Source organism: Leptonychotes weddellii, chromosome X (genome assembly GCF_054177405.1).
Source record: "Leptonychotes weddellii isolate Sample4059 chromosome X, ASM5417740v2, whole genome shotgun sequence".
Taxonomy (NCBI): domain Eukaryota; kingdom Metazoa; phylum Chordata; class Mammalia; order Carnivora; family Phocidae; genus Leptonychotes; species Leptonychotes weddellii.
In genome coordinates, this window is record NC_138385.1 from 78,816,063 (window position 1) to 78,836,499 (window position 20,437).

Genomic DNA, 20,437 nt, shown 5'->3' on the forward strand with positions numbered 1-20,437 from the left:
TTTGTAAAACTAGCTTAAAGTGTTAGAACTTGCTCTTAATCTATCCATGCATTTATTACTATTCATGTTTGAATTGTAATCATGCATTCTACATGATTTCAATGATATATCAATAATTTTTTTAAGGATTTAACATAAACTAACCAGCTAGCATTGGAATCCTCCTTGTTCTACTTCTTGTATAGTAGCAACCAAAACTCAATTTATCATCACATTGCCATTCTAAATTTACCTTACACAAAGAAAGACTCACATAGTCTTACAGAAATTATAAAACATGCTATGGATTTTTAATAATAAAATTAAAAAATAGCTGGTGTTTGGAATAATTCCAGAGATAATATTTTCTAACAGATTTTAAAAATAACCATTTATTTGAAAATGTACAATTATCAAAACTAAGAAGGTAACATTGGTACAATATGATTAACTAGCCTATATACTTTATTCAGATATTATTAACTATTCTACTAATGTTATTTTATATCACATGATCCAAGCCAAGATTCTGCATGGCATTTAGATGGCATGTCCCTTGAATATCCTTCAGTCTGTGACTCAGCCCTTCCTTGTCTTTTATGATCTTTTATGATACTTTCAAAATGTACTGGTAAGTTATTTTATAGAATGCCCTTAAGTATGAATTTGTCTGATGTTTTCTCATAAGATTGAGGATATATATTTTGGGGAATAATACCAGAGAGATGATTTCTCCTTCTCTGTGTTCATTTATCGGGGGATACATGATATTGATTTAGTTTATTATTGGTCATGTTAATCTTTATTATTTGGTTGAGGTTGTATCTGCCAGGTTCTTCAATGTTAAGTCAATATTTTCTCTTAGTATTTAATATACATCTTGTGGAAATACTTCGGGATTATGCAAATATTCCTTCTCTTTGAACTTTCACCATAGAATTTGATCACCTCTCAGTGGACCTTGCTTGTATCAATTATGTGTTTGGTATTTCTTCAGACCCCAAAACATTCAGTTGACTATATTTGTGTGGGTCTAAATCTGGGTTTTTTCCTCCTGTTCATTTGATCTTCATGCCCATCTTTGGTCAGGACAAATTGTCTATATGTCTGTTTAGTCAATACAAAATAATGTAGATTTTAGGTAAAGGCATACCTCATTTTATCATGCTTTGCTTTATTAAGCTTCTCAGATAATGCTTTTTTTTTTTTTTTTTTTTTACAAGTTGAAGGTTTGTGGCAACCCTGCATCAAGCAAGTCTCTTGGCACCATTCTTCCAACAGCATTTGCTCACATTGCATCTTTGTGTCACATTTTGGTAATCATACATTTCAAACTTTTTCAGTCTTATTATATTTGTTAAGGTGATCTTTGATCAGTGATTCTGACTCACTGAAAGTTCAAATGATGGTTAGCATTTTTTAGTGATAAAGTATTTTTAATTAAGATATGTGCATTGTTTTTTTAGAGATAATGCTATTGTACACTTAATAGACTACAGCATAGTATAAACATAACTTCTATATGCACTAGGAAACCAAAAAATTCATTTGATTCATTTTACTGCAATATTCGCTTTACTGCAGGGGTTTGGAATCAAGCCTGCAATATCTCCAAGGTAAGCCTGTACATCTTAAAATCTGTTAGTGTAAGCCTTCCAATTTCATTCTTCCTTATTTTTTTTTTTTGAAATTCTACTTCTTTTGTCTTTTCGTATATATTTTAGAATCAGCTTATCAATATCTGCAAAAATAGTCTCACGAGAAGTAGATTGGAAATGCACTGGATCTATATATCAAATTGGAGAGCATTGACATTTTAACTATATTGGGTTTTTAGTTGATGAGCATGATGCATCTCTATCTATTTAGGTCTATTGGATTTCTTCCATCAGTGTTTTCTACTATTTAGTATAAAGATACTGTACATATTTTGTTAGATATATACCTATGAATTTCAGGGTTTTTTGTTGTTGTCGTAAATGACATTTTTAACCTCACACTCGAATTGTCTATTGCTAGTATACAGAAATGCAATTGGGTTTTGTATACTGACTTGAAGAAGTCCTTAATTCTACATTGTAAAGAGTATTTTTGGGATACAGCATTATGGATTGACAGTACTTTTTTTCTTGCATCACTACCAATGTCACTCTATTACCACGTAGCTTGCATGGTTTATGAAGAGAAGTCTTTTTTTTTTTTCTTTAAGGAGTTCACCACATGTTTATTGGGTAAAGATCACAGAAAAGACAGTCATGGGTGCTGTCCACACGTGGGAAGCAGCCCCTGTGGGAAATAAAGAATATTCTTGAGTCTGAAGAGAAGTCTTTATTCTTCTGCATGTAATGTGCCTTTTTAAAAAACCTGGCTACTTGGGGCGCCTGGGTGACTCAGTCGTTGAGCGTCTGACTCTTGATCTCAGCTCAGATCTTGATCTTGGGGTTGTGAGTTCGAGCCCCATGTTGGGCTCCACACTGGGTGTGGAGCCTACTTTAAAAAAAGTAAATAAAATAATAAAAAGATTAAAAAAATCTGGCTACCTTCAACAGTTTCTTTTTGTTGTTTGCTTTCTGCAGTTCAAATATCATTTGCCTAGGTTTTCTAAAAAAAACAAAACACCTCAGTTATTATCTTTTCAAATATTTCTTCTTTCCATCTGTGGTGTTCTATCTTTCTGCCTTCTGGAACTGCCATTATAAATACGTGAGACTGCTTGATACTGTTCTATAACTCTTCAATGCTCTCTGTTTTTCTGCCTTATTTTCTTTTTATCTTACATCTGTGTAATTTCTACCAACCTAATTTAAAGATCATGGATTTTTTTCCCTTGCCTGTGTCAAATCTATTGATAAATCCATCAAAGATATTATTTATACTTTTTCTGTGTTTTCATTTTGAGCATTTGGTTTGATTCTTTTTTTATAATTTCCATCTCATTGCTTAAATTAATCTAATCTGTTACTTTGTCTAGCTTTTCCATTCGAAGCTTAAAGAGAGTAATTTGAATGCCCTATCAGAAAGTTTGAGCATCTGTGCCTTGTCCCACTTTGGTCCTAATAACTGATTTTTCTCTTGAGAGAATGTTATTCTCCTCTTGTTTGTATGTTTCATAATTTTTTAGTTGGGAGTGGTATAATTTTGTTTAGTGTTGGGGCTAGTTTGCCAAAGGGCTTTTCTTAGTGTCTGTTCTACTCTCAGCTGTAGGTCTTCCCTTTGTAGTATACCTCATGTAGGGTCTGTCTCTTGCAACTTGGAATGAGAGAGTTTTATGCTAAGTGAAATAAGTTAGAGAAAGACAAATACCGTATGATTTCACTTGCATGTAGAATTTAAGAAACAAAACAAACAAATCAAAAAAGAGACAAACAAAAATTCAGGCTCTTAATGATGGAGAACAGACTGACAGTTACCAGAGGAGAGGTAGGTGGGGGGATGGGTAAAATAGGTGAATGGGATTAAGAGTACACTTATCATGATGAGCACTGAGTAATGTATAGAGTTTTGAATCACTATATTACACACCTGAAACTAATATAATACTGTATGTTAACCTTATTGGAATTAAAATTTTTTAAATCATAAAAAAGATACTAGCTAGTTATAGACTAATTAATGAAACAACCTAGAAAATGACCATAAATCAATTGTAGAGTATGTGTGTATGAAGATATTATCTTATCAACACATCCATCAATTAATTAACATATTAATATATATTAATAATATTGAAGATACTAAACAGTATATTCAATTATGCATCACTATATTATGTAATAATATATTTTCATATAAATCAAATTATAATTATTGATTATATAATTAACAATGTATTATTTATATATTAATATATTTATATATTAATTACATTAATGATGTTTCCATTCAGTGGAAGAGCTGGTTTATTTCACAAATGATAAAAATCACAACTTGCTATCTGGCTAAATGAAAAACAAATGGAAAATTTTGCACACCAAATACAAAGATGAATCCAGATGAACTGCATATGTAAATATTTTTTAAAACTTTAAAAGTCTTGAAAAAAGCTTAGTAGTCTATTTTCACATAGTTTGAAGAAGAAAAATCTTTCTAACCAAGACAGGTGACCCAGAGGATATAAAGACAGGATGATTTTATCATAAAATTGCAAAAAAAAAAATTATGGGAAAAATTCTATAATTTGAAGACAATAAACAAATAATAGATTGGAAGAAATATCTCTCAGGGAGATATCAAAAATGGTTTTCAATGGATAATATGAAAAAATTTTACAAATAAATGGTAGAGGTAAAAACAACCTAGTATCATTTAAAATGAGCAAAAGTTATGCAAATACAATTTACAAAAAGCCAAGTGCAAAGAGCAATATTAGATCTGCAAGTTCTGCTTCCTGGAACCCAAAGAACTTCTTGTGTTGGCCAACTGAATGGCTTCATGTTGACAACAGAGGTATTAATTCTCAAAGAAGAAAGAGGGATGGTACCTAACATTTATCTATCTGTCTGCCTATATATCTATGTTTAAATAAAGCTAAAATAGAAAACTGAAAATTTTTAAAGTTACATGAAAATGACACTAACTAAAATTTTATCTGATTAGTTTTATTTATCTGTAGGAAATTATGTGAGAAAATAAAGGCCTGATGTTTTAAAGAAAAAAAAGTAAATTTAACTGGAGCAAAGCAACATGGTTAAAGGTATCTTCCCTATGTGTCTTTCTGCCAGGAATATTTATGTAACCAGAAGTCAGGATTTCCTATTACTGTGATTACTCCAATGACAACAACCTAAACTGAGGCTCTAAATCTTTTCTTTAAATTAAAGATAAAATTTAATTAGCCCTTACAGAGATTATTTAACATTGTGTAAAATGTTTTGAATAGTATGCTAATCCTTTTACCACTGTGTCAGGGAATACCAAGAGTACAAAAGTGATATAACAGTCATTATGTAATAATATTTTTAGTTATATTAATCTTTCTCATGAAAACTATTAAAGATTTTCTATTCTTGAACAAAGAATACTGTTATTGTTTTAAGTAAAGCCTTTGTGTTTTCTAAGAAGCAATAAGAGCAAAGAAATAGTGAGCTGTTGCATTTAAAATCAGTAATAAGGTATTAAGTATAAATAAACATAAAAGTAGCTTATATTATATGACAACAAATTGTGTATTTACTGTTGCTCTAATATCACAGAAAATGAGATATATTGTTAATACTCTTGCTATTTTTAAAAGGTAATCCAAAATGGTTTTGAGCATGATTTGTCCATTAGACAAAAGCAAAATATATGAAAAATACATAAAAAAAATTTCTGAAGACACGAGGTTGATGAACTACTGAAAATACACAAAATGGACATTGATACAAAGATTCAGAATCACAGAAATGTCATTTTTCCCTACATGTATAAAGTTAAAATTTAAATGACAAATTTAAAAGAATTCCAATAAATATTCTATCAGGTTTTCTCTGGAGGTAATCAAGTTTATTATAAAGGTCATATGGATACATAAACAAGGAAGAATAGCCAGTATAACTCTGAAAAGGAAAAACAATGTGAGCGAGCTATCCTCAACACATATTAAAGCACATTATAAAACCTCTTTAATTAAAACAGTGTAGTTTTGGCTCTCAAAGAAAAATCAGGGGAATAGTAGCGATAGCCCAGAAAGAAACCAAGTACACATGGCAGCGTAGTAGTCTATGATAATGCTGGCAGATCAAATCGGTACAGACAAAATGGGCTTTTAAATAAATCTTGAAGAAATAGCCATTTGGATAAGTAGATGGAGGGGAGAACCATATTCTTAGATTTAAAAGACTCAATCACTCAATATTTCTAAGATGCCAGTTACCCCCAAATCGATGCATAATTTCAATATAATTCAAATACAAATCCTAACAGGGGCATGTGTGTGTTTGGAAGTTAACTAGCTGATTCTAAAATTCTTATAAAAGTACAAAGGATTTAGAATAACAAAGAAAATATTGAAGAGCAGGGAAAATTGGAAGGATTTATGTTACCACATATCAAGACGTGCCATAGAGCTACAGCAGTTAAGGCAGTATGGTATTGGTGCAAGGATGGATGGCTAGACAACTGGAACTGAATAGAAAGTCCAGAAACAGACCCACATACATACTGTCACTGGATTTGAGAGAAAAGTGTCATGCAATTCAATGAAGGAAAGGATGGCCTTTTCTATAAATGGTGCTAGGGCAGTTTGGTATACATAATGAATAAAATGAACCTTGACTCCCACCTCACCATATTTAAAGTTATTGAGATATGTATCAGGAAAAGTAAACAATAATGCTTCTAGTAAAAAAGAGAAATATATCTTCATGACTTTACGCCCCAAGCTACCAAGACTATGGCCAGTATATGGTAGCTAGATATCGGCGCTCTGGGAGGAGTGCCTTCAGCTGTAGAGACACCTGACCAAAGTCAAACTCCTTTCCTGGGGCAGACGCATTTAATGATAGATTGATGTAGGTGGCGGTTGGGGGTGGGGGGGAAGGAGATGGAGATATAAAATCGTGGCCTCCTCATTCCAAATTGGGGCAAATCTGAAGTGCTAGCCTAGTTTCAATGCTTGCCATGGTATGAGCCAACACCTCTGTCTCCACCTTCTCCCTCTGTTCAGTCTTGCTTCATTCTCTTCTTCCGCAGGGGTGTTGATCCTGAGAGCACTCCCTAATAAACGTCCTGCACACTAATCTCCTTCTCAGAGACTGCTTCCCAGGAAAACTGTTCTGCAACAATGATACTTCAGATGGTTCTGAGCGAAACTTGGACAGATATTTAAAATTTTTGTTTCATTATTTATTGATAGATGTTTTACAGCTGTCTTCTACTTAGAATAGTATTGTATAGTTGAGTAAGAGCCCAAGCCCTACATTCAAACCCAAGCTCCAGCATATACTGTGGGTGTGATCTTGGACCTAACTCCTACATGTCTCAGTATATTCATTTGACAGAAGGGTATTAATACAATCTATCTCACAGGGTTATTGTGAGGACTAAATCCTTTAATATTTGTATAGTGTTTGAAATAGTTCCTTGCACAGAGTACATTGCTATTGCTCATGGCAAGTGACATTGGTTTCCATTCAAATACCATTAAGTAAATTATTATATAGGTGACATGCCAAAATTTGTGAAGGTGGTATATGAATAACTGAAATTTGGTGTTTTTTTTTTAAAGATTTTATTTATTTATTTGACAGAGAGAGAGACACAGCGAGAGAGGGAACACAAGCAGGGGGAGTGGGAGAGGGAGAAGCAGGCTCCCAGTGGAGCAGGGAGCCCAATGTGGGGCTCGATCCCAGGACCCTGAGATTATGACCTGAGCGGAAGGCAGCCACTTAACGACTGAGCCACCCAGGCTCCCCGGTGATATTTTTTAATGAAAATGTTGAATAAAAGTAGAACACATAAAGGATTAGGAATATCAAAAGGAAGAACAAAGATGGATAATTTTAAAAATATAGATACAAATATATAAATAGATATCTACTGCTCTGTAAGAAATTCTTTTGTAGAAAAACTAGTATTCTAGAAAACCAATATTCACCTAAGGTAACAAGACTTCCGTTAATGAGTAATTGATGAAAATTAAAAGCATTTGTTTAGCAATTGTTCACCCAGAAAACAAATGGATTTCAGAAGAAAAAAAACTTATTATTTATTTCTTAACTCATTTTTCAGAAATATATTTCCGGGTACGTATCAGCAATATACTAGTCTTGTTTCTTACAAAACTGAAGAAACCAGGAATCCACCTTTGTGTTTGTGTAACCTATTTTCACCTATACAAATAATACTAATAACCAATACTTGTATTTTTAGTGTTTAGAAATTTCTTCACATAAACAATTGCATTTGTTCTTCAAAAAATATCCTATTCAGTAAAACCGATTTTCATTTTTTATGATGCCAGATTAGAATCTAGAGAATACAGAAACTAGCTCAAGCTAAGGTTACAGTCAAAACTAGTACACAGCAGATTCTCCGACTACAAGTCTAATGCCAGTCCCTGTAGCTTGGATCTCTTCCTAGAGTCCTAGGAAGTAGCAACTTTATTCTCTAGAGCTACGATATGATATAAGAAAAAACTAACCTCTCCCCACCGCCGGCCCTGTTTTTTAAAATGTCACAGTCAGAGGACCCAGGAAAATGTTACAGCTACGATTTTTTTTCTCAAGGGTTTAATCTTGATTTTGCTTCAGTGACATTTGATTACTTCCTGGTGAGGGAGAAAAAGAACACTTCAAGTCTTATAAATGTATCAACTTTGTAGCAGGATGTCTTCTGCGATCACAATTCACCTCTACTCTTATCTCATTCTTGGTTACTCAACCTAATTAGATGTGTAGATAAGAATGAGCTTCAAAATGAAAGCCTGGCAGGTTAACATTCTTCACTGACAGGAAGACCCCCTTGTTCCCCCCTCCTGTCTAGTTCCTGTCACCAATTTTGAGAGAAAGATAACAAAAAGGACAGTGAACTTACTAAAAACAAAATGGAATATTGACCTATCTACACCATAGCATGGAACTCATTCGAAGGAAGAAAAATTCTAGGAAAAAAAAATTTCTGTAGAGGAATAAAATGGATGTGAATGTCCTTTTCAATGTGAAAGAACAATGTCAATGGCTAGAATTCTAGTCTCGGTCGATATCTTCATACATAGAGATGCAATTTTATTAGAGGAGTTTGTAAATACAAAGGAACTTAAATTTCAGAAAGAATACGAGAATGTTTGCAGAAATTATTTTTATCTTTGTCCTTTTGTCACATATAGACCAAAATGTTGCTGAAGTTGGGTTGAGACTGGGAGGATGCCTAGAAGAGCTGAGCATGAAATGAAGCAGCGGCATTCACATTGAGAAACACTAGTCTTAGCAGCTGTCAGTTGGTCTCCCTTTAATGCTGAGCCATTCCCTGAATTGAATTGAATGCAATGTCACAGGATATAGCAGACTGGAGGGTAGGAGTTTAGAACCTCTCTGCTAACTCAGTTCATCTGAGTGCAATATTTACAAAAGTACATTTCTTAGCCAGATATACATTCCAAAAACATGTTATTTCCTCTATATGGAAATATAGACAGCATTAGGAAAAAAAAGTCCTAGGAAACCCTGCCATAAAGGAAATTTTGTTTAAGCTGGTATTTCCCAAATTTATTTAATCATAGAACTTAGTTTTTTTTTTTTTTTTCCTCATATCATACCTATTTCTGTCTCTTGAAATTAGCATTTCACTCTGCACACTTAGGTAAATGCTGGTCAAGAATAAGACAATCTTTATAGTTCTCAAGTATTCACCAAGGAAATGTTCCATGCAGAGGTGGAAAGAGTTTTAAGGTTATAAATGCTTTACATGGCATGTGAGATTATACCTACAGGTAATTTTTACAGTAAGGCCAATGAATCCCAAAGTCTCTAAAAATGCCCATAGCAATATAAGAAAGAGAGCACCCATTTCGGTTGTACCTTTAATGTTTATGTGCCCCAAATCATCAGGAACACCCCTGACACTAATACCACATAAGAACACCAGAGCAAACAAGAAGTTTCTAGAGAAAGCTTCTAGAGAAAATAATCCCCTTTGGAGATTTTTTTTTTTTAAAGATTTTATTTATTTATTTGCGAGAGAGAGAGTGAGAGAGAGAGTGTAAGAGGGAGTAGGGTTAGAGGGAGAAGCAGACTCCCTGCCGAGCAGGGAGCCCGATGTGGGACTCGATCCCGGGACTCCGGGATCATGACCTGAGCCGAAGGCAGTCGCTTAACCAACTGAGCCACCCAGGCGCCCTGGAGATTTTATTATATAGAGCAGCAGGGAGTACATCTTGAACTGTCAACCCACCACACAGGCAGGATGTGCACTGTTTATTGAAAAAACAAGTCACAGAAGACACTAGAGAAATCAATATGGAATGCAGGAGAACATCAGATTAAATTTGAAAATGATGTGAAGACAATTAGAACAATATAAATTATAATTAAGAAAGTACTTTCAGAATCTCTCTTTTTTTTCAAATTAGAAAATTTAAAATTGGAACACACAATGTTGGTCTGTGTTGCATAGAAATTACATTATATATAATTACTAACTGGATTACTCATTTATTTAAATTTAAAACTATATTAGAAATCACTTGAAGAATAAAGACCTAGGAATCAAAAAAAAACCACAAGGAAATTCATTTCAATATATGAGCAGTTCAAAATTAATAGACAAAGATAAAAGGTTTGTAAACTAATGCAGTTGACTTTGGTAAAAGAAAAAATTTCCATAATTCCCATACACAACTCCATGTTTAGAGGAGGCAATTCCCTGGCATTTTATTTTTATTTATGTATTTATTTTTTTACCTTCTGGCCCCTTTCACCCATTATTTGGATTATTTAAATAAAAGTACGGGTACTGGAAGCTTTATGTTTTTACTATGTAAAAAATGAACTTTATTGACACTTATGAACACTATGCTTGAAAATAACAAGGAAATAATCTTCCTGGAGAAGAAGATTATTGCAAAGATGTTCTCCCCAAATTTGTCTATAGGTTTAATGTAATTGCGATCAAATGTTTATTGGGGCTTCTTTGAAACTTGACAAAGTTATTCTAAATTTTTTCTACAAGGATAAATAGGTGATAAAAGGAAATAAACTATGTTTTTAATTCATTTTTAAAAAAGATTTATTCATTTATTTGAGAGAGAGAGAGTGCACACAAGCGGGAGGGGCAGAGGAAGAGGGAGAGATCTGAAGCAGACTCCACGCTGAGCGCAGAGCTGATGCAGGGCTCGATCTCACGACCCTGAGGTCATGACCTGAGCTGAAACCAAGAGTCGAATGCTTAACTGACTGAACCACCCAGGCGCCCCAGAAATAAATTATTTAAGAGATCATAAAAAGAAAGAAATAGAATAAGAAAACATAAAAAAAAAGAAAACATAAAATTGTAGGATTTAAACTGCATGGCACTAGAACAAGACCTGAAATATACAGACACGTAAGAGAGTATGATCTGAATACAGGCTGCAAAAAAATAAATAGCTACAGAATGATTATTATTATCAAATGAAAAGATGGGAAACTTGCTAAATTAAATGAGGGGAATCAAATTAGATTATAATTACATAGCAAAAAAGCAAAACCTAGATGAATTAAAGGAGTAAATGAAAAAGCTGCGTATTTACGTGTAACTCCTTCTCCATTACAAAGAAGAAGAAAAAGAAAATGTAGGTGAATTTTTTATGGAGTTCATAATGTGGAAAGACTGAAAGTGTAGAACCAATGGAAAAAATTTTTAAGAAAGAAAGTGTCTCATATACTCAATGGATAAGTAAAATTAAAATATAAGCAGACATGTAAATAATTAATACGAATATAATAAGGTTGTTATTTGGCATTCAGGTGGTTTCCAACTTTTTGCTGTTATAAACAGTGCAATATTTTGATTCGTTCTTTAAATGCTCTCAGCAGAGGGGCGCTTGGGTGGCTCAGTCAGTTAAGGGTCGGACTCTTGGTTTTGGCTTAGGTCATGATCTCAGGGTCATGAGACTGAGCCCCACGTTGGGCTCTGTGCTCAGCTTGGAGTCGGCTTAAGACTCTCTCTCCCTCTCCCTCTGCCCGCCTATAAAATAAATAAATAAACCTTAAAAAAAAAAGATCTCAGCAGAATTGCAACTACTGGGTCAAAAGAGTGATAATTTCTAAGTTTCTTTATATACATTACACAACGTGCTTTTCAGAAGCTATGTTGTGATTTACATTCCCCAAAGCAGTACTTGTTCAAATTTCACCATGGTTTCAAGGAATAAAAAAAATAAAGACAAAAAGGAAAAAGAAAACTTACATGGCTATCATTTAAATCAACATCTTTTTGAATATTAGTGACTATGAACATATTTTCAATCATTCTTTGGCCATCTGCAACTTACTCTTTGAGAACTGCTGTTTACACTCTTTTTAATGTGTTACAAAGAAATTGAAAACAAAGACTTTAAAGTCATACACAAGGAGGTTTAGCTTTGCCATTAAGCAACTGTTTTGATTTTATGTAAGTTAATTTTTCTGAATTGCAATCTCCTTGATTCAATAAGAGTAATAATAACACCTACACTATGGAGTTGTATCAAATGAAATAAAAAAATGAGATTTAGGATGTTGATAGAAATAGTACAATAAATAGAATAAAGTCATGAACCCATTTGTATTGGGATGTTAATAATTGTTGCCAATTCCAGTTAGTATTTTTGTATTATGTTAAGATAATTCATATTTTATCATGTTTACCATAACTATTATGACTAATTTAATGTAATTAAAATATTATTTTAAGCAAATTAATATTTTTTGAGTTTTAGATTTTTAAGCAACTTCATTATTTCTTATGCCTTAGATTTTCTCCTATTCATCAATGTGCAGGTGGGATGATTAATACATAGTACAAATAGACGTACACCCTCTAATAAATTTTCAGGGAATCATTAGCTTTGTGAAGATGCAATTATTTTTCATGATTATGAATAGCTTTAGCATACTATTTATTTTTAATTTTCCAAAATCTTCTTAGACTCACACACTTATTTTTTTTAAAGATTTTATTTTTAAGTAATCTCCAAACCCAATGTAGGGCTCAAACTCACAATCCAGAGATCAAGAGTTGCACACTCTACTGACTGAGCCAGCCAGGCACCCCTCACACACTTAAGTATTAAGTGGTCAAAATGACTTTCGAACATTCAAAATCTCAAAGACAAAATATTTTACAAGTTGTATTTATGTGCTATGGAATGAAAAACAGTAAAGATATAATGAATATATATAAAGATTATACTATCCATGTTTTTCTATCAACTTATTAAAATTCATGCCCAAATATTTAATTGTGTAATTGTTATTAAATATATATTAAGATAAGAGACATATAATTTCATCATCTCTGAAATATAAAAGCATATAGAATGACAGAATATAAAGTTGAAATCCATACCTTGTGTGTGACTCAGACCACTAAACTTGAAGGCAGAAGTCTCATGGAAGAAGCTATCCCAGCAACAGTCAATGACGAGATGCCTAGGTTTTTCCTGACCTAATAAAAATATAAAGAGATATTATTCCTCAAGGTCACATTCAAGAGGAAAAATAGCAGTGGAGATGGAAATAGAATCAAACTCTCCTCTAATGGAAAATTTCTCAGATGATTATTTTTCAAAGTATATTTTAAGATGAGATTTAAATCCCATTTTTAAAGAACATATCCAACATTATAAAAGTTTTCTCTATATTAAAAATATTATAAAATCAACTCATACATTCTTAGAACTTAATGTAAACTACTCAAATAACAGATATTATTGAGAGTCTGTTTAAGCCCACTGTCTAAAAATGGATTCTAATAAATAATACTTACATGTTTAAATGTATATGCATTGACAATAATTTAAACCAATAAATACAAAATCAATCAATTACCTAAAACGTACTGGCTACCTAACAAGTACTTGCCTTTAGTGCTACCGTGTATAAAAGACAAAAATCTCGGGCGCCTGGGTGGCTCAGTTGGTTAAGTGACTGCCTTCAGCTCAGGTCATGATCCTGAAGTCCCGGGATCGAGTCCCGCATCGGGCTCCCTGCTCAGCGGGGAGCCTGCTTCTCCCTCTGACCCTCCCCCCTCTCATGTGCTCTCTCATTCTCTCTCTCTCAAATAAATAAATAAAATCTTTAAAAAAAAAAAAAAAGACAAAAATCTCTGTCAGCATAGGCATTTATAATTTTAAGTACCTTGAACTAGATATCAGCTGACACTGTCCTCGGAAAGGAATGGGAGTGCATGTTACAACCCCTATGAAAGGGATTTTTGTAACCTATGGTAAAATTGTATATGTATTTACTATTTTGCCAATCAATATTGCTTATAGAAATGCACCTTAAATATAGACCTCAAACATGAAACAATATACATGTAAGGGCATTATTTGTATAGCAATATGCATTGGGGCATTATTTATATGGCAAATTATTAGAAATGATGAAAAGGTCCATGTATTGGCGACTAGCTGTATATAAGCAATAATGTAGCAAAAACTGAGGTACTAACAAGTCATAAAAATCAATGAGAAAGGTGTCCGTTAACTATTTTACTGGGATTCCAGACATATACGTATTGTTAGGTGAAGTTAACAAGGTGCAAAAGAAATGATATGGTATTGACCTCTGCATGAGATAGAGGATGACAGGGGACTAGGTATGTATATATGCACTTATTCATGTACACTCATTTTTGTAAAACCAAACGCAGTATAGATAAATTAGAATCAAACGAAGATGAAAATCGTTACCTACACAGTTGGTTGAGGATGTGGTAGATGGTGTAGGTACGGGAATGAAATTTCTTTCAGAACTTTTTATATAGCTTTGAGTTGTGAACAATACATGTTTCACAAATTCAAAAATACAACTGAATTTAAGAAGTCTCAAAAAGCAACCTTAAAACTTTTTGTAATTGTAAGAATATAGTAATTTTGACAATATTAGCTAAAATATTGACTATGATAGAACAAATGAATTACACTGTTGTGTTGAGAACCAGGTTTCTCATGTGGGAGAAGGAAGAGAGTGTGAGGTAAATTTAAGAAGAACCCTATGGTGTAGGATTGAAAGGGAGATAATCAGTATGAAACAACATTTTTTTTTTTAAGGAGGCTCCATGCCCAGCGTGGAGCCCAAATGCAGGGCTTGAACTCATGACCCTGAGATCAAGAGTCGGACACTTAATGAACTGAGCCACCCAGGTGCCCCGAAACAATAATTTGTAATAATTCTATTTGCTCTGTCCCCTGAAAGGGACATCCCAGCAATAGTGAGCACATCTAGTGCCCATTTCTTGGATATTAAATACCTTGTCCCTATAAAGCAAACCTTAGAAAAGTGTCTAATTCTAGCTTTAAAACTAGTTAAGTGGTGAAATTGGAACATCTTGTGCCAGAAAGTAACAAAGTGTTCAAAAACTAATAGAGACAATTCAAAAGAACTAGGGATTGACTTGCAAAGGATCCTGCTGGCCAAACTGGGGAGTATCCAAAAGAATAAGAATAATAACTAATAATAATGATAATAATAATAGTAATAATAATAAACCCATGAAGACAAAGTTGCTCCACTCCTCCTAGGTTCTCCCTCTTACAACTAAAACTTGTCAGATGTAACATAACAGACAAGCCTGGGGAGACTTTGCAAGCATGGGAAGAAGAAGGTAACTTGAGGAACAACATGGTGGTGAGTTCCTGGTTTCTTTTTCTTTTCTTTTTTAAAGGAGGCTCTATGCTGGGCATAGAGCCCTATGGAGGGCTTGAATTCACGACCCTGAGATCAAGACCTGAGCTGAGATCAAGAGTTGGATGCTTAACCGACTGAGCCATCCAGGTGCCCCAAGTTCCTGGTTTCTATATTGCCTCTTATATATACCGGACAAGGCACTGCAGAAGCCTCGAACCCAGATCAGCTAAGAGGGGTAGACAAAAAAAAGAGGAGGCAAGCTGATCTTCCAGCTCCTGCTGGTAGACACAGGCAGCACTCCAATTCTCTTGCTGGGTAGCAGGCTGAGAGAAGGGGTTGCCAGGGTAGAGTTTATCTGAATGAATGAATGAATGAATGAATGAATAAAAATGGTCCAACAATATTCTGTCCACAAGAAACTTCTTCAAATTTAGTGACCTTGGTAGTTTGAAAGAAAAAAGATGGAAAAAGATGTATCATACAAATGTTAATTATAAGAAACAGGAATGATTACATTAATATCATATAAAATAAATTTCAGAGAAAACTAAATTACTAGAGACAAAGAGAGGCATTACATAATATAAAATATTGATACATGAGGAAGACATATAATCCTAACATGTCTATAACAGATAACAGAGCCTCAGCTTACATGAAGCAAAAATTAATTGAGATGAAAAAAGAAATGAACAAATACACAATTATGGCTGTGTGCTTTAACATCCCTCTCTCAGCAACTGATAGAACCACAGTCAAAATCAGCAAGGATATAGAGGACCCAAATAACAAATAACAAATAACAAAATATTTCCTTATATTAAGGAAATAAAAGCTTTTTCCTCTGCTTTCCTCCCCCACCCCCTTTCTATTTTTAAGTGTGAGTACAGCTTCATGGATTTTTTTTTTTTGTCTTTTACATCTCAGCTTTTATTATTTTCAAATCCCCATCACATCATCACATTTATTCACAGAATATTTGCTATATAAAAGCATATGGGGATCTAAATTCAGAAGACACAAGCTATGTGACTTTGGGCAAGGAACTTCTTTTTTTTTTTTTTTTTTTGGCTTCGGCATCTCCTTACACTCTGGGGGATGCACCAGGTAATAGCTAAGGTTGGTTTTAGCTAGTGATTCTATGATTCTTTGACTACCGAACATGCATTGTCTGATGGCCCACACTTTATTCAGAGGAGGCTACTTGATCTCTTTGTTTAAAACAGTGTCATTACCATTTTATTTCTGAGTAATTTCCCTGAGTATGGGAAAACAAAAACATAACAAATGTTAACAGAATTGATTTTGAAACCTATCTCTTTCTTCTCTGGATTTCTCTGTATCCAGATCTCCAGTAGGACTTTATGGCTTTTAAAAGCAATTAAAAAAAAATAGGGGCACCTGGGTGGCACAGTCAGTTAAGCGTCCGACTCTTGATTTTGGCTCAGGTCATGATCTGAGAGTCGTGAAATCGAGCCCCAAGTCGAGCTCCATGATCAGCGCAATATCTGCTTGGATTCTCTCTCTCTCTCTCTGCCCCTTCCTGCCCCATTCTCTCTCTCTCTCTCTTTCTCTCTCTCTTAAATAAATAAATACATTTTTTAAAAAACACCCAAGGGCGTCTGGGTGGCTCAGTTGGTTAAGCGATTGCCTTTGGCTCAGGTCATGATCCTGGAGTCCCGGGATCGAGTCCCACATCGGGCTCCCTGCTCAGCAGGGAGTCTGCTTCTCCCTCTGACCCTCCTCCCTCTCATGCTCTCTGTCTCTCATTCTCTCTCTCGCAAATAAATAAAATCTTAAAAAAAAAAAATTTAAAAAAAAGAATCTCCAGCTAATAAAAAACAGCAAGGATGATAGACATAATAACTGATACTAGTATGGATAATAAAATGTTTCATCAAGTGAAAGGTTGGAAGGGAAGGGGTTATTCACATTGTTTCAAATTATCACCCCGACAATTATTTATTAGTTATAAGGGAGAAAGATGACCTTTACAATATAAAGATCTGGCAGACACAACCTTAACCAAGTGATTAAACTTAGCATCCCCAATAATGGGACTTTGTGTCTCCTGATGTGTTGCAGTAAGTACACAGTATGTGATATTCTTCCCAAAATGTTAGTCAGAATTGAGTAATGAAGAAACAAAGATAAAGTAAAACAAAGTACATCAATGCAATGTAGTATTATAGAACTGTTAATATATTTATGTAGTTCTGTATGTCCTAACATGGAATAATCTCCAAGGTATGTAATGAAAGAGAAGTTTTTGTACAAAAAAAATCCGAAATCCATAATGTGCAACATTCTATAAAACAACTGGCCTGGACTCCTCAAAATGCCAATATTATAAGAGATAGAAAAAGGTGGGAGGAAATTTTTAGCTTAAATGAGACTTAAGAGATCTAATAACCAAATGCAATGCACAATTCTTAATTGGATCCCAGACTGGAAAAAAGATAAAATTTTTAAGTTCTAAGGAACATTTCTGGGACAACTGGAGAAGTTTTACTGTGGAGTATATATTAAATATTAACATATCTATATTAAATCTTTGTGTATGATATGGCATTGCAGTTATGCTGGAGAAAGTCCTTTCTCTAAGGCCATAGATGCTTTAGAGATGAAATTATATATCTATAGATAGAGACAGGATATAAAGCAAATTCCCCCCAAATTAACAATTGACGAAGCAGATGAATCTATATGAAAACTATAGGACTAATCATTGTACTGTGCTCTTCTACAGGTGTGAAATTTTTCAAAATAGAAAGTTGTGTCTTAAAAAGAAGTGTCTTGGGACAAAATTAAAGACTAAATGGCAAAAAAAATTAAAATTAAAAATATATTCCTATAGCTTTAATGAAAGCACATTTTATTATCTTTAAAATGGGATTTGTGTAAAAGGAACTATTGGGTCATAGAAAAAACTTAAATTATATTTGTACTTAATTCTCTATGAAAAAGAAATAAGCTCTATCGACATTAAGTATATATGAGTTGATAATGCTTCATATATATATTTCACAAGTAAATATATGCACATTGAAGTGAATGCTGAGAAATTTATTAATTGAGGTATATGATTTTAAAATATATTTTGAGACCTTTGTGTAAAGAGCAGTACTTCTGAAAGTGTAGTCTTCTGACAACCTACACTGCAATAACTTATGCTGGTAGGGTCTTAACCCAGACATAATGAATCAGAATAACCAAGTGTGGACCTGGGAATCTAAATTTTGGTAAGTTTCCAATTATTGGTTACTGACTTTTAAGATCTACTAAACAAGAAAAAAGGAGTTCTAAATATTAAGTCCCCTAAAGAGTGTCTAAAGTAAAAAAAAATAATTATAAGCAAGTTGAAGCTCAGATTACTTTTCTGAAAAGTGACTGTAACAATAATTTTATATCTAATTTTCCATACTACAAAAAGCATTAGTTATTTGCTATAAGCAGAGCAAACTAAGATGAACAATCCAATTAAACTATGGTATGAAGAGACTGTTATATATTTGATACTCCAACTGCCCACCAATCTCAAATCTCCCAATAATATTTATTGATTGATTGAAATACTTAGTTGATTGTCTTAATTTGGGAGAGATTTTGAGAGTGTGGGACTTTTTCTTGCACCTATTTCTCTCTCTTTTTATGTATACATAAAACTATGTACACCCTGATTGGCAATACACAATGATCACTACATATCTAACATAAATATTTATTCAACTCTGGAGGTACTTTAGATAAGATTCAGAGGGCCTCCAGGGACAAGATTTTCATAAACTAATTCTAACATGTCAAATCAAATGCACTAGACATTGCCTCTCCCTGTCCTGTAAGTATCATTAACATGTCATAACTATGCTACAGTGTGTACTTTATTACTTTACTGCTGGTGAACACTATAGTCATAATTAACCCTGAGTCAACAACAATTCAACACAGTGTTTTTTTTTTTTAATTTCAAAAGTTTTTATTTAAATTCCAGTTAACATACAGTGTAATATTAGTTTCAGGTGTACAACACAGTGATTCAATACTTCCATAAAACACCCAGTGCTCATCACAAGTGCCCCCCTCTATTTATCCCATCCCCCACCCACCTCCCGTCGGATAACCATCAACCATAGTTAAGAGTCTGTTTCTTGGTTATATTTAGTAAAATAAATTTTAGACAGAACTTTTTATTTTCCTGCTCCACCTATAACTGGAAAGGCACAGAACCATGGGGATATTTTGTGTGGTGTTGTCAACACAGTGTTTTGTTTACATCAATCAACCCTCAAAATGGAAGTTGAAATTTGTAAAACTAATATGATAATTGGTAGGTACACCTTTATCCCTATGTTATTTTGTTTTGCTCTTCAATACAACTATTGATGTCTGGAAAAGAATCCACTTACACTTAAACATTTGAATCAAATCACTAATACCACATTTAAATTTGAATTCAGTAGAAAGAGTGAATAATCTCAAGACTATAGCTATTTCAGTAGAAAAGAAATGAAAATTGCTACTTTACATATATCAGTTACTGCTTCATTCATTTATATAACTTTTAGGTATATAACCCATAGTGATATTTCACAAAGAGAATATCACACGAGATCAAAATACAATGTATACATGTATGTGTGTATGTATATTGCAGATATAGTCATTTTGAAATGTGTGTATGACAGTTTTCATCATAAAATAGATGCTCAATACACATAATCAGTGACTGAAGATTCAATTCTTGCTCTCTCAACAAATATGCCAACTTTGAAATACTCATTTAGTTAAGAATAAAGCTATGAGTTAATGTAACCCCTGCCATTAGTGAGCACACACATACCTATAATGGAGATGTGTCCTTAAGTTCCTAAATTCATCAGGCCCGAATTTCTAACGTTTTGACTCAGACCCATTCATGGCTACCTTTCCTTTTTCCACCTTTATTTCTGGCTAAGTAGGGTAGAAATTTGAGAGCAGGGATTGGGGTGGAGGGCATAATTACTGATCAGAGAGGATTGTGGGAACTGAGTCCATTGATAGCAGTCACCGAGCAAGGGTACATGTCCAGGCTGAACAAGGAGGCCAAGACAGAAAATCCAAGCACATGCTGATGAGGCAGAGCCAGGGTCTGACGGCAGAGTCAAAAAGAGAAAGGAGAGACCTGAAGA

The 20,437-nt window shown here is 33.7% G+C and overlaps 1 protein-coding gene across 1 annotated transcript in view; it reads right to left on the reverse strand.

Annotated features, from left to right (window-relative positions):
- Positions 1-20,437, reverse strand: part of LOC145717737 (cilia- and flagella-associated protein 47-like) — a 187,904-nt gene that overhangs the window by 53,685 nt on the left and 113,782 nt on the right. Inside the window, exon 13 of the mRNA XM_081807960.1 lies at positions 12,985-13,083. Coding sequence (XP_081664086.1) covers positions 12,985-13,083 — 99 coding nt within the window. The remainder of the gene's footprint in view (positions 1-12,984; positions 13,084-20,437) is intronic.